Source organism: Carassius carassius, chromosome 25 (assembly GCF_963082965.1).
Source record: "Carassius carassius chromosome 25, fCarCar2.1, whole genome shotgun sequence".
In the NCBI taxonomy this organism is placed as follows: Eukaryota; Metazoa; Chordata; class Actinopteri; order Cypriniformes; family Cyprinidae; genus Carassius; species Carassius carassius.
The window spans coordinates 11,930,313-11,945,703 of NC_081779.1; the positions used below are offsets into that span (position 1 = coordinate 11,930,313).

A 15,391-nucleotide genomic window follows, 5' to 3' on the forward strand; every position below is an offset into this window, starting at 1 on the left:
TCCCAGTACACAAACGACCAAAAGCTATATACAAAAGTAACAAAGGAAAAAAAACTGAAACAATAAACACTATACAAAAAGAAAAAAAAAAAAAAAAAAAAAAAAAAAAAAAAATATATATATATATATATATATATATATATATATATATATATATATATATATATATATATATATATATATATATATATATATATATATATATATACGCAAACTCCTCCAATGATAGATTGCTCACGGCACCACACTTGCACGCTCGCTCGCCAGGTTAACTGACCACCAAAAGTTCTTTGGGGCTCTTCTTTATAGTCCAAGCCGCGCCCCTTTTGTTAAAACCATTGCCTAAATTAGTGGGTAAGTATTTCAGGGGAATATGTACAATTTTCACAACATCACAAAAATATATACACACAAAAATAGCAAAATATTTACAGGAACAAACTCCAAACCAAAAATAACAAATACAAATGTAGACACATAAAAATGAGCATAATATTAATAATAACAAATTTCCATTATTCCCCCTAACGAACCAAGACAATGGATGAGCCGACTTCCGGTTGCTTCGCGCCGTCGCAGCCACACACAGCGGTCCTGGCACTATTTATCCAGGCCGCTGGGTGGCGCTCGGGTTCAGTCAATCGATGGTGGAGAAGCAATGCGAAAGACCGGCAACTCAGACGCTGACAAACACAGGTATGTATTAACATAACATGACGAAACATAAAACATGGAAACAGAAACAAACAACTCAGGTATGTATGCATGTTGTTATGCGCAGCAGGGATTCTGACGGGGATGGAAATGGAGTGGCTATGTTTGCGTGTATGATGACCAGCGTGCTAATGGCGTGCGTGTGCACCCACAACGCCCCAGCAGGGAACGGAGGATGAGGTAAGAGGGGGTGTGTGTGTGTGTGTGCTGCGCTAACCAACAGGGACAGGTCACTCTGTCACATCACCTCTCCCCTCTCCAGGCCGCGAACTGACCGGATTTCGGGACAGGTAGTCGGCTTTTTTATTTTGGGGTCCTGGTCGATGTCTGACCTTAAACTGGTAGGGTTGCAGGGAAAGGTACCACCTAGTTACCCGAGAGTTGTGGTCCTTCATGGTGTGGATCCATGTCCAGGCTCGGTGATCCGTTTCTAAGGTAAACTCCCTCCCTAGCAGGTAGTACCTTAGGCTCTCCAAGGCCCACTTGATCGCCAAACATTCCTTCTCCACGGTAGAGTATCGTTTTTCTCTTGGAAGAAGTTTCCTGCTCAGGAATGCTATGGGCCTCTCCTTGCCCATATCGCCTTGGGCCAGGACTGCTCCAATTCCAACAGCTGAAGCATCTACCTGGACAACAAACATCTTGGTGAAGTCAGGACTTATAAGTACTGGGTTAGAACACATCTGCCTCTTAAGGGTGTTGAAGGCCCTTTCACATTCCTCAGTCCAAACAACCGGGTTCTTCATGTTCTTACAGAGCAAGTTGGTCAACGGAACAGCAGTGGTAGAAAAGTTGGGGATGAACCGTCGATACCACCCCACCAGTCCTAGGAAGGATCTGACTTCCTTCTTTGTCTTTGGCCTTGGGCTACGTCGCACTGCTTCTACCTTGTCCACTTAAGGCTTTAGCTCTCCGTTTCCCAGGTGGTACCCAAGGTAGTTGGTCTCTGACTTTGCCCACTCACACTTTGCCACATTTAGTGACAGGCCAGCCTCCTGGATCTTGTTCAGGGTTTCTCTGAGGTGTAGAAGATGGTCCTCCCACGTTGCACTGTAGATAACCACGTCATCCAAATATGCAGCCGACCATTCTTCACAGCCTCTGAGGACCTGGTCCATGAGTCGCTGGAATGTTGCAGGTGCTCCATGCAGCCCGAATGGTAGGACGGTAAACTGGTATAGTCCCAGCGGGGTCCGGAACGCCGTGTAGGGTCGGGATGCCTCCTCAAGGGGGACTTGCCAGTAACCTTTACATAAGTCCAAAGTTGTAATGTACCTGGCTTGGCCGATACGCTCTAGGAGGTCATCGATGCGCGGCATTGGATATGCATCAAACCTCGATTTGAGCATTCAGCTTCCGAGAGTCAATGCAGATACGCAAGGTATCATCCTTCTTTGGGACGATAACAATTGGGCTACTCCACTCACTCTTAGAGGGCTCAATACCTCCCAACTCCAGCATCGTCCCAATCTCTGCTTTCAGAGGTGCCACCAGCCTCTCAGGAACACGATACGGTCTCTGTCGTGAAGGGTTCTGATCAAGCAGATGGATCTGATGTTGTACCAAGCTGGTCCGCCCAGGCCTCTGGCGGAACAATGAGGGATATCGACCCAGAAAGTGGTGCAGTTCAGCCTGTTTATCTTCTCCCAGATGACGGAGTTCAACCTCTGCTGGCTGTGCTGACTCTCTCACTTTCGGCTCTGGCTGGTCTTCATCCTGATCATCCTCCACCTCACGAATCAGCAGTGATGTTTCGGTCTTCCTGGGTGGTTCTTTCCACTCCTTCAGGAGGTTGAGATGATAAGTTTGTACCGTCTTGCCCTTGTCAGGGTGATGAATTTCATAAGTCACTGGTCCCATCTTCGAACAACACTGTACGGGCCTTGCCACTTCATTAGTAGTTTGTCCGCTGATGTTGGGAGCAATAACAAAACCTTTTGTCCAGGTTGCAGCTCTCGGGATCTAGCGTGCTGGTCGTACCACGTCTTCTGTGTTTTTTGTGCCTGTCTGAGGTTTTCTCGGGCTTTCTCCCTATAGCTCTCTAGGCGGTCTCTCATCTCAAGGACGTACTGGACAATGGCCTTCTCACACTGCTTTACGTCTCCTGATGAAGTGGCCTCCCAACTTTTCCGTAGAAGATCCAGCGGCCCTTGAACCTGCCATCCATACAGGAGCTCGAATGGAGAGAAGCCTGTTGATGCCTGTGGTACCTCCCTGTAGGCAAACAGCAAGAATGGTAGCCATTTGTCCCAGTCCCTTCCAGTGTCTGACACAAACTTGCGAAGCATATTCTTTAGTGTCTGGTTAAAACGCTCCACCAACCCGTCGGTCTGTGGATGGTATGGTGTAGTCTTTATGGCAGTGATGCCCAGCTGCCGGTGCAGTAACTTCATCAGCCTCGACGTGTAGTTGGTCCCTTGATCTGTGAGGATCTCCTCAGGTATCCCCACTCGGGAGAACAGCTGGACGAGGGCATTGATGACCTTTGGTGTAGTGATGGAACGGAGAGGGAAAGCCTCGGGATACCTTGTCGTATAGTCACTTATGACCAGGATATACTGGTGTCCTGCACTGCTTTTCTCCAGCGGCCCCACAATGTCCATGGCGATGCGCTGAAAGGGGACAGATATCACAGGGAGAGGATGTAATGATACCCTGTCTCGTTGGCGCACAGCTCTGGTCTTTTGACATATATGGCATGTGGTGCAGTAGGTTTGAACATCAGTGTACATGGAGGGCCAAATGAATCGTAAGCTAATGCGTGCATAGGTCTTTTGGAGTGCCATGTGCCCTGCCCATGGAACACTGTGTGCTAAGTGTAACACAAGGGGACGATAACATGTAGGGACAACCATACGGGTAGAATCAGGGGTTTGCATGTACAATACATCATTAACAATAACATATTTCTCCCCACACAAGTCAGCTTGTTTTCCCTCCAACACCTTAGTAAACAAGGGTTTCAAAGACTCGTCAGCTTTTTGCAGTTCTGCAATATTCTCTGGGACCTGCCAATCATGAATTCCCAGACCCTCTGTCTGAATCTTAGGGTCGGGTGTACCTAGGCCCTTTTCCAGTCGCCGTTGGCGACGTGTTTTCCTGGGGCCCTTGGTCCCACCTTGTAGCAGGCTATGATGAAAGTCTGGCAATGGCTGCAGACCTGCTTTCACCTGGGCTCTTGTCATTACCGGACAAGCAACATTAACGGCATTAGAGGTATACACACAAGTTTTAACAGAATGCAGTAATTCAGTGAGTACTGGTAAGTCCCTTCCCAAAATCATATCAGCAGGTAGGTCATCTACAATTGCCACATTCAATAGGTAAGTTTGGTCTTGCACACATTAACTTCTGTTTAGGGGTACTGCTTGACATCCCCATGAACACATTGTACACTGACCAAATTATCAGACAGAACATGACAAATGACTCTTTTTTTTTTAAACAGTGATATGGAGCTTCCAGTGTCCAACAAAGCATTCATACATTGTCCATTCACAGTCACATGCACATTCTGTGTTTTGCATACATTGTTCACACTGTCCTCTTCCCTTGGGACGTAACAAAAGCCAGTAAGTTTTGCCTTACGCACTGGACACACTGTTGCTTTGTGACCCAATTGTTGACAGTAAAAGCAAACAAGTTTTTTCTCAGGAGCTGCTTTCTGTGCCTGAGTGACGGAGTCAGTGTTAAGTTCCCCAGAATTAATGGGAGGGGTTTTAAATTTACCTTTCATAGGTTGAGAGCGCTGACTGCCACGGTGAGCGTTGAGGTACTGCTGAGCCAGTTTAGCAGCATCCAGTCCAGTTGTCGACTATTGTCTCACCAATCTCCTCCTTCGTGTGCAGCTCAGGCCTCACCCAACGTCGGTACAAGTTCCGCAGTCAATTGTACGTTTCCGTCGGTGATTCTCCAGCTGGGTATTAGTGGCCCGGAACCGTTGGCGGTAAGTCTCTGGCGAAATGTTGAACTTTTCCAACAGCGCCTCCTTCAGGTCCTCGTAAACCTCCGCTCGGTCCTCGTCCATGGCCAGGTAGGCTTCCAGCGCTTGCCCAGACAGCAGTGGAACCAGATGATAACTCCATTCATCCTCTGGCCATCTCCAGGTTCTGGCAAGACGCTCGAAACGACGCAAGAAGTTCTCAACGTCCTCCCCCGGCTGGAGGACTGGCAACCTCGGCTCCGTTCGTGGTGTCGGCTGGCGGTAGTTCCCCATGTCGATTGATGAGTCTCGATCTCTCGGACCAGCTGTGCTTCTACGCCGCGCTGGAGTTGGAAGCTCCATCCGTGGACTTTCAGCCTCACTCGACACCTCAGCTGGCCTGACAGCTTGCAAAATCGACTCCCGCAGATTCCGTAGCTCCATTACGTACCGTTGCTCCCTCTGCTCCTGTGCGCTCAGGAAGTCGCGCATCACTGCAAACATCCCACCACTAGATGTTGGAGCAGAAGAGACGGACTCTCAGGGTGATGTGGACTTGGGACGAGCTGATGGGAGATTCTCCTCTTTCTCCTCCTCTGTAGACTCAGCAGTGTCCCAGGCCACATCCGACTCAGTAACAGCTTTGGTCTGGGACCGAAGCCCCACCCTAGGCTTCCTGCCTCTCGATGCAGTTTTGCAAGTAGCCATCCCACTTCTGACACCATATGTGGGGGAACGGGTCTTCACAGGCCCGCTGTCAGGCGAAACTGGGTTTGCCCAAAAAAAAAAAAGATATGGCAATACTCGCTGAGATGTAAGGTGTAAAGTGATGTTTATTTACAGTGCTCGAGAGGTGAAACAGTCCCAGTACACAAACGACCAAAAGCTATATACAAAAGTAACAAAGGAAAAAAAACTGAAACAATAAACACTATACAAAAGGAAAAAAAAAATATATATATATAAATATATATACGCAAACTCCTCCAATGATAGATTGCTCACGGCACCACACTTGCACGCTCGCTCGCCAGGTTAACTGACCACCAAAAGTTCTTTGGGGCTCTTCTTTATAGTCCAAGCCGCGCCCCTTTTGTTAAAACCATTGCCTAAATTAGTGGGTAAGTATTTCAGGGGAGTATGTACAATTTTCACAACATCACAAAAATATATACACACAAAAATAGCAAAATATTTACAGGAACAAACTCCAAACCAAAAATAACAAATACAAATGTAGACACATAAAAATGAGCATAATATTAATAACAAATTTCCATTATTCCCCCTAACGAACCAAGACAATGGATGAGCCGACTTCCGGACAGAAACAAACAACTCAGGTATGTATGCATGTTGTTATGCGCAGCAGGGATTCTGACGGGGATGGAAATGGAGTGGCTATGTTTGCGTGTATGATGACCAGCGTGCTAATGGCGTGCGTGTGCACCCACAACGCCCCAGCAGGGAACGGAGGATGAGGTAAGAGGGGGTGTGTGTGTGTGTGTGTGTGTGCTGCGCTAACCAACAGGGACAGGTGACTCTGTCATACACAGTCATTTTCCTCTTTTGTTTTTTATCCACCATTTCTATCTTTCTGTCACTTAGCTTAAATGTCCCTGCTGTGCACTAAACGCTCTCTCCTCCACATCATGAGTAGACACGCCAATTACTGCTGATTGGCTACAAGCTTTTTTTGCTAGTTTTGTCCGAATCTGTTTTCTAAAGCATTTTTGAAAAATCGCTTGCCCCACCTTAAATGGAAGTTTTTTGACAATGAATAGAATTACTGTAACTAATTGTTGATGTTTGTTTTCCCATTAAACTGTAATTAAATAATCCTTTTTTCTTTTGTGTTTTTATGCATTTGTATAGTGAGCGATAAGATTCAAACAGAAGTTTCTGTACAAATCGAACCACTTTTTGCTTGCTTGAGATTACAATTTTAGCAAATTTAGCAATCTATTAGCAAAAATACTAATAGATGTTTAATTTATTTTGTGTATTGGTTCTTTTGAAAGTTCATTTTCAGAAAGTTAATTTAGCACACCCAAATGAGGGACTTATGCACATCATTAATCAAAAATGTTCAAGGAAGTTTTGATTTTACTTGCAATTTCAATACAAATTCTACTCTTAAAGAGTTCTGGCAATTTAAATTTAACCAATATTGCAGTGGTTTTAATGCATTTTATATATATATATATATATATATATATATATATATATATATATATATATATATATAGTATTTCTGTAGCTCAAGTGATAGAGCATTGCGTTAGCAAGGTTGGGGGGTCGAATCCCAGGGAACTAGCCTGGGAAAACCCAGACTACTTCCGGCGAATTTCAATTCTCTCTACAGAATACCTAACTCAGTTTCAACTGAAAAGGGTCTGGTTTTAACCAGGCTACCAGGGAAAACATTTTAGGAGAAAATTGTTAGCTTGAATGCAATGTAAGTCGCTTTGGATAAAAGCGTCTGCTAAATACATAAATTTAAAATATTCTGAAGAGCATTCCAGTAAGCCGTTTCTGGATTTATTTTGAAGTAGAAATCTTTTGTAACATTTTAAATGTATTTACCATCACTTTTGATCAATTTAATGCACTCTCTCTGAATAAAAGTATGAATTTCTTTCTAAAGGGAAAAAAGCTTATTGATTCAAAAGGAAGTTTAGATCAAAGTTTGATTCCTCTTTCTGAATCAGTACTTTTGATCTGGTTGTTTCAGTGAATTGGTTGAAATAGATTTACCTATTTGTTTGCTTGATTACTCACACATCTTCTCTTCTATATCTCACAACCTTATTATTGCCCAAAATATGCCATATTTACATGACATAACCGCCTAATTGTTATCTCTTACTATTGTAAATGTATCTACCACCACTAATTCTACTACTGAGACTACCTAATATTTTATGAATGACCAATTTTTATGCTTATATGGTCATATCACATTTGTTTATCTATTTTACACTTTAGTTAGTATTTGTGGGTTTTTGCTCATGAGATTGATGTCTGGAAAGTGGGAGCGCTGTGCCTTAGGCTGATTGTTCTGCGTCAGAAACAATAACCATTTTGGCTTCTTTCCCAGGGAAGCTTTCAATCAGATGTGCAAGACGGGGGGTAGTTTGAGAAAGAAAGTGTTAGAAAGTGGTGGAAAGTAAAATAAATGAAACGGAGGTGATTTTTAAAACATTACCTCATTGTGCAAGGTCCCCCCCATCAGCCATGTGCAGAATGCATGTAATTAACACACTCCAAATGGAAGCATTTAGCCTAAGTTGCTATGGAGACGGAGCCTTAAACTGCACTTAGGGCTGTGTTTGGGTAGTATAATTGTACCCAACCTGTAAAATAAAAACAATCACAGAGGGTGATCCTCATTTTTAGACCCTGATATTGATTCACTCACCAGCAGTTTTCTCAAAACACTTTAACACTGTTCTTTTATCTATTGCATTTCATCTAACATTGATACTCCCTGCCATGAATTCACTACACAGAAACACTTGTTTGTGCCTGAGCACCATTAAAGACCTGAACAATTCTCACACTCTCATCTCTGCTGTGCTGTTTTAAGTAGTCTGAGCTTCCCAAGGTTAAAAGATGCTGCTTTGAAATAACATGGGCAATACACACAATGCATACAAAAAACGAACAAAAAAGAACTGTGGTGGAACCATTGTGCAATTGGGATTTCAGATGGGAATTCCATTATAGTTTGGTCTTTACTGTGGTACTGAATGATTGCAATGACTTACAAATGTGTGTATATGTAATATTTTTAACCTTTCCCAAATCTGAGGTCAGCAACAATTTTTGTAAAGAAATTGTTTTATTCAGCAAGGATGCATTAAATTAATCTAACGTGACCGTAAAGATTTGTACATTGTTACAAAATTTCTATTTCAAATAAATGCTGTTCTTTTGAACTTTCTATTAATCAAAGAATCCTGAATTGAATTAAAATATTTCAGTGTAAAAAAAAAATATATATATATATATATATATATATACATATATATATATATATATATAATTAAAAATATTTATTTATTTATTTATTATTATTATTATATATACTTTTTTTTTTGATCAAATAAATGTAGTCTTAGAGAGCATAAGAGATATCTTCTGGTAGTGTATATATTTTTCATGCATGTATTGTTAAATTGTTTATTATATTCATAATTTCATATTTTAATATTTTTAGAATGTTTTTTTATACGCAAATGTATGTACAGTATGAATGCATATATAATTATATATACATATATAAACTTTGCTGTGGAGGCATTTGTCTTTGTATGCGGATTTACTGAAAAAATCAGTTACTTTGGGCACGGAAAGCCTGGTGACCAGTGGATTGCGAACTGTATGGAAACGCATCATTTCTGTCCTGGGCTCACACAGAGAGGCATGTAGTGAGCATAAATGTTTGCTGACTGTCTGATATTGCTCCTCAGGTAGCTAATCTACTTGAAATGGCACCACAGAGACCCATGCTCGCCCTCCAGCCTTATTCATATTCTGTCACATTTACACGGGATCAGTCCGATATCCAGACAGCTGGGACGCGTGTGTGCGTGCTCACACGCATGCCTTGTTTGTTCGCTTTGTTACAGAATGGCCTCTGTGCCTCGGTTTTGTTCTGCAGGGCTGTGTGTGTGTGTGTGTGTGTGTGTGTGTTCAAAGTCAGCATCTACCAGTGAGCTGAGAAGGCAAAAGGCACAGCTGTTCTGGAGTCAGCAAGATCATCACAAGGCAGAAAATGGAAGCATGTGGAAGTCAGCGTCGCAGAACCTTCACCTTAGATGCTCACCAGTAAATGATGAATGATTTTCTGCCTGATAAATAACTGCCTGCTACTTTAACCTCGAGACCTCTTCGAAGATGTATGTTTTACATGCGCGCATGAGAGGACAGGATGCCATCTGTGTCAGTGTGGTTGCCCTGAGCTCAGAGCACGGGGCAGAGAGAAGACAGTCTCGTTGATATGGGAAAAACATGGCTGTGTCTCCTCAAGGGTTTGAACGTGTGCACACTGTTTGTTTCTGCACACACACACACACACATACATGTGTGTGTATATATATATATATTAGTGTTGGGCAACAATAATTTTTTTTAATCGCGATTAATTGCATTATGCACAAAACTAATAATGCATTCAAAAGTAGTGTATTGTGCACTTTTTCATTTAAAAGTAGTCCTACTGCTATATGAACAAAAGTGTAATAACATTTGGTTTACAAACACTTTAAACAAATAAGGTGCTTTTTACAGCAGTATTCCTTTTACATAGTAGCAGTTAAAATATTTATTGTAGCTTAAATCTCAACTTATAACATTAATGTAATTAAATTAAATATAAAACAAGCCATGACATTAACATTTTTATTGAAAATATTTTATAGTTTGTTATAGAAAAACAAGTTATCCTCAGAGTCCAGATCCTCTATCATAACATTATAACAGGCATCTTCCTATTGGAGACCTGCACGATCGCGGGACCCATCGCGGCAGAGTGCTGCACGGGAAAACACTTGATGGGTGGGTAGAGACTCGTGTGTGTGGGATGTGGGAGAATAGTTAGTGTGCTCACACTAGCAATCTTAAACCGCAAAGCCTGGGTCGTTTGACTAGTGTGATCATTTCGTTTAGCAGTCCCTGGCTTGGTTTGAAGAGTTGGGCCAGAGCACAGTTCAGTTGTATATAGATCAGTGAGTGTGAACGCAAACCACGCCAGAGTGCAGATCTTCTGATATGTGCTGCATGATTGCATGAATATTTCTGAGCGGCAAAAGCGATAGAACTGTAAAGAAATGTATTGTGAATATATTGTGTGTTACCGCGTCCCATTCGACTCAAAATAATAAACCACAAAGTTAACAAAATGCTTCGCTCCACTGTGTTGAGCAAGTGTGCTTCTCTGCTGTCTTCACATGCTATCGAAAACTTTCATGATTACGAGCTTTCTTTACTGTTAAAAAAAACAGTGGACAGTGGTTTGTGAATGCTGATGCTTAACCTAAATAATTAGATCTGGAGCATCCCCTCCTGTGACCCATGATTTGTCCGTATGTGTATTCAGAGCCAGTGAGTAATGGACTTTCATAATAATAAAATACGGCGTTAACGAGCAATAAAATAATTGTCGCCGTTAATCAATGAATGTGTTAACGAAATAATAACACATTAAAGTTAATATATATATGGCTCATAAATGTGCAGGGGCAGGTGTCACAACCTCACTACCCAGCACATCTGATCACTCTGTACTGCTCATCGGAGGACAGTGGGAGGGAGGGAGGGAGACCGGAGAAATGGCACTTTAAATCAAAGAAAGCCATTTGTATTATTCATGTGTGTGTGTTTTTGTGCAGATATGACTATCGTGAAATGCTGCACAATTCCACCTTCTGCCTGGTTCCTCGAGGACGACGACTGGGATCCTTTCGCTTCCTGGAGGCTCTGCAGGTGCGCACACATTTCAGTCGACATCTTTTTCTGTTTTTTTTCTTTGGTTTCATTTCCTTTTAATTTCATATAGTTCCTTTTCATCTTTTATTTTTCCCTGATGTTGTCTTTCTTTCCCCATTTCCTTCTGTACTTCTTTATTTCTTCCTTCCTGCCATACTTTTCATTCTGCACTCCGTATATCCTTCCTTCTTCCTTCTCCAAGTCCATTCTTTTTTCCCATTCTTCCTTACTTTCTTCCACCCTTCCTTTCATACTCTGATCTTTTCTTATACACTTCCCTCTACACTCACATCCTTCCACCCTTCGTTTTTTCTGTTCTTCTCGAAATCCTTCCAATTGTTTTCCTCCTTCATTCTTTACTTCCATCCTTCCTTCTGCACTTACTTCCTACTGACCTTTCTTTCTTACATCCTTTGATCCATCCTTTTCTCTAAATCCTGCCAAGCTCATTCATTCTTCCGTCTTTCCCTCCTTCCTTGATTATTTTCACCCTTCCTTCTATTCTCCGATCCTTTTTTGTACACTTACTACTTCCTTGTGCAAATCAAAGTTGAAAACCTTAATGTCACTAATTATTACTGCATACTAACTCTGTCCCTTCTTGTAACCTTTTGCATGTTAATTAAAACATTAGTTGGCCCATTTATAAAAATTTTCTATTTTTAACGAACAATTATCACCCCCAAGTGATTTTTATAAGATGTTTGAAGAGATTTTATCATAAGGATTTTTTCAGAAACGTGGCCCTCACAAGCACTGTGAAAACTCCAGGTGCACACATACATCACCCGCACCTCAGACTGTCTTTCCCTGAGGGTATGTGTGTGACCACTAGAGCTGAAGCCCTGCAGCACTCGTGCTCAGCTGAAACCTTTATGACCTCTTGAGTGACAGGTCCTCATTACGTCAAACACAACAGCTGCTCATCCCTCTATTTCTACACATCTCCCACACTTCAAAAGAAACTGTTATTTCTTCTGCTACTCTTCTCTGTTTTATCGTTTTTCCCCACAACCTACATATTTTCTCTCTCCCTACTATATTTACTGTCATATGTGTAACTGTATAAGTGAATTCAGATGTTGATCTGTAGGCATCTGTATACTGGACTCTTCGAGTCAGTCTCAGTAACAAAGCTAAAGGCTGTTCTGGCATTCAGTAGAAGCAATTTAATATGCATCCCATTGTGTTTGTTCTCTTTTTTTATTTATCTGTGTTTTCTTTGTGCGGTCCTGTAATCAAAACACTGCACATATGACTCACGCGGTGACCCCATCGCTCTGTCTGTGTGTGTTTCTGTGTGTTTGTAGGCGGCCTGTGTGCCGGTCATGCTGAGTAACGGTTGGGAACTCCCCTTCTCAGAGGTCATCGACTGGAACACGGCTGCTGTGATCGGGGACGAGAGGCTCCTGCTGCAGGTCTGAAATCTCCGTTGTGTTTTTATTACATTTTTTTCTTTAAAAGTGGTGCCAGACATTGGGGCTGAAGTCACCTTGGTTAGAGCTTTTAGACCACCTCAGATGGTTAAGATGGTTAATTGTATTCAAAATCACCTAAAATGGTTTATCCCAAATTAGTGATTCCCATACAGATGTACATGTATCCCAGGAAGGTACCAGGATTTCCTTGGTTAAAGAGAAATCCTGTCATCATTTATTCATGCTCCTATCATTCCAAAGCTGTATGACTGACTGACTTCAAAATATCTTCATGTGATGAATTCAAAATTTTCAGTTTTGCGTGAACCGTCTTTTGAACAGTGGAAATCCTGGAGCTTCACAGGAATTGTGCCTAAATTATTATTATATTAAGGCTGTCAAAAGATTAAAGTATTCACAATTAATCCTATGATCTTTTTAGTGTTTTTATTTTATTTATTTTTTTATTTTTGTAGACTGAAAAAATGATTTGGGTTTGCTCAGAGGGAATATCTAAAAAAATACTTTACAAGCTTAGATGGTAATTTCATACAAAAACTGCAAATTACATTCGTTAAACCTCCCATCTGGACTCAGTCATAAATAAATGTACCATTAAGGTCTTTCTCAGAGATGATTTTATGATGATTGTTTCTTGAACTGTATTAATTATAATGATTAATGATATTCAATATGTCTTTAGATTTATGCACATTTGTGTTGAAGAAGAGGGATATACTGATGGGATTGAGACAAAACAGGTTGAAAACACTAGTTAGAATTGGATCGTGATTAACATGTGATTTTTGGTCATGGATCAAGATTACTCTCAAATGAAGGATATTGATCCAGGACGTCCTACTTGGCTGAAACACATTGTTTGCTTTAAAGCACAGTTTGAGCTGGTTTGGCCATCTTAGTCTGGTATGATCTAGTTTTAAGATTCAGATTATTTAGGATATATCTGTTTGATTTGCAGGATGAGAAGCCACTGAAATTATGTTCACCTCATATACCTTTGTTTTCCCTTGTTCCATTTGTTCTGTTCATACATACCCTCTCTAGCAGCAGGATGCTGATTTATCACTCTCTCTCTCTCTCTCTCTCTCTCTCTCTCTCTCTCTCTCTCTCTCCCTCTCTCTCCCTCTCTCTCCCTCTCTCTCCCTCCCCCGGTGCAGATCCCATCCACTGTGCGCTCCATTCATCAGGATAAGATTCTGGCTCTGCGGCAGCAAACGCAGTTCTTGTGGGAGGCCTACTTCTCGTCTGTGGAGAAGATTGTGCTCACCACTCTAGAAGTAAGCAATGACTGTTCAGTCATGCCGTCTCCTGCCGTCTTTCACTCACACACACACACACACACACACACATGCTCTCATTCCACAGCTGTGACACTCACAAGAGCTGCTCCAGACACACAAGCTGGGTTCAAATATTTTGACAAAGTGTAGAATTAGGATGATTTATTAAGCGTTGTGCTAAGTGCATACACATTCGCATGCCTGTTTTAATTCTATACGTGCCCTTTATCAGTGTCTGGGAAATGATGCATGTCTTTGGTTCAATGACCTCTTCTTAGAGTTATTAGCTTGACTAGCATTTGGCTAGACACAGAGTTCAGATACAGCGACCATAAAAGTAATTGAAATGCTTTTGTGCTTTTTTTTGGCACTGTTATATATGAAATATATTCTGTAAGAAGCTTTGTTAGTGTAACTACTTCCCCTGCTGCTTAGATCGACATTGCCATTGCGGTCAATGTTTAACAACTGACAGTGTCATATAATGCATAAGCTTCTACAATCAACAAATCACAACAATTAACCCCAGAAGACTATGAGCTAGTGACAGAGCTGTCAGAGCCCCCCCCCCCCCCCCAACCTCCCACGGCATGGGTAGAGCATCACTGCAATTACAGCTAGCATCCGAAGAGTTGCCTTCATCCGCTGCCCTCCATTTGGAAGATTGCAGCCATCCTGTTGCGAGATTGAGTCGTCAATCACATCTTCAGTCGCTAAAAGGGAGGACTTTTAGCTGAGCAAGAGGAACGGCCTTTCATCAGCCGCTCAGATTGGGTTTTTAAGATGACAGGTGGGGTACTGCAAGGTTGAAAGACCACGGCTTAATATCAATGCTGGTGTCAAATGGTTATTGACTGCGCAAGGGGGAGCAACAAGAAAACACAGGGGAAACACTCAAACTTGTGCTTTATATTGGTTACCTCAGATAACATTTTATAATATAATTTTATAATATAATATTGTTCAGTTAGGGATCTGTAAGATTTCATGTTTTTTAAAGGGCTGCATTTGTTTGCTAAAATACTTTTAAAGCGATATTGTGAAATATTATTACAATTTTAAATAAGTATTTTTTATTTCCATATATTTTAAAATGTAATTTATTCTTGTGCTAGTCATTACTCCAGTCTTCAGCGTCACATGATCCTTCAGAAATTATTCTAATATGCTGATTTGGTGCTTAAGAAACATTTTTTATTATTATCAGTGTTGAAAACAGATATGCTGTTTAATATTTTTGTGGTTCAACCTTTTTTCAGGTTCTTTTGATGAATACAATGTTCAAAAGAAAAGCATTTATTAGAAACATTATAAATATCTCTGCTGTCACTTTGGATCATTTTAAAGCATCCTTGCAGGATAAAAAAAAATTTCTTAAATGATCCCAAACTTTTGGACAGTAGTGTATGTTACATTATATTATGCCATTTTAATGAACATATAATTCTTGAATATGACACACCAAAATATTGATGATTTAAAACATATATTTGTCAAACTATAACACTCACACAAAATTTAGTGATTCTGTTTGGTACTGCTAA

At 41.3% G+C, this 15,391-nt stretch overlaps 1 protein-coding gene across 2 annotated transcripts in view; it reads left to right on the forward strand.

The window, feature by feature from the left end:
• Positions 1–15,391, forward strand: part of LOC132104193 (exostosin-1b-like) — a 90,274-nt gene that overhangs the window by 59,421 nt on the left and 15,462 nt on the right. For both annotated transcript variants that reach the window (XM_059509473.1, XM_059509474.1), the window contains 3 exons: positions 11,032–11,125; positions 12,439–12,546; positions 13,725–13,844. In XM_059509473.1, the coding sequence (XP_059365456.1) occupies positions 11,032–11,125; positions 12,439–12,546; positions 13,725–13,844 (322 nt within the window). The remainder of the gene's footprint in view (positions 1–11,031; positions 11,126–12,438; positions 12,547–13,724; positions 13,845–15,391) is intronic.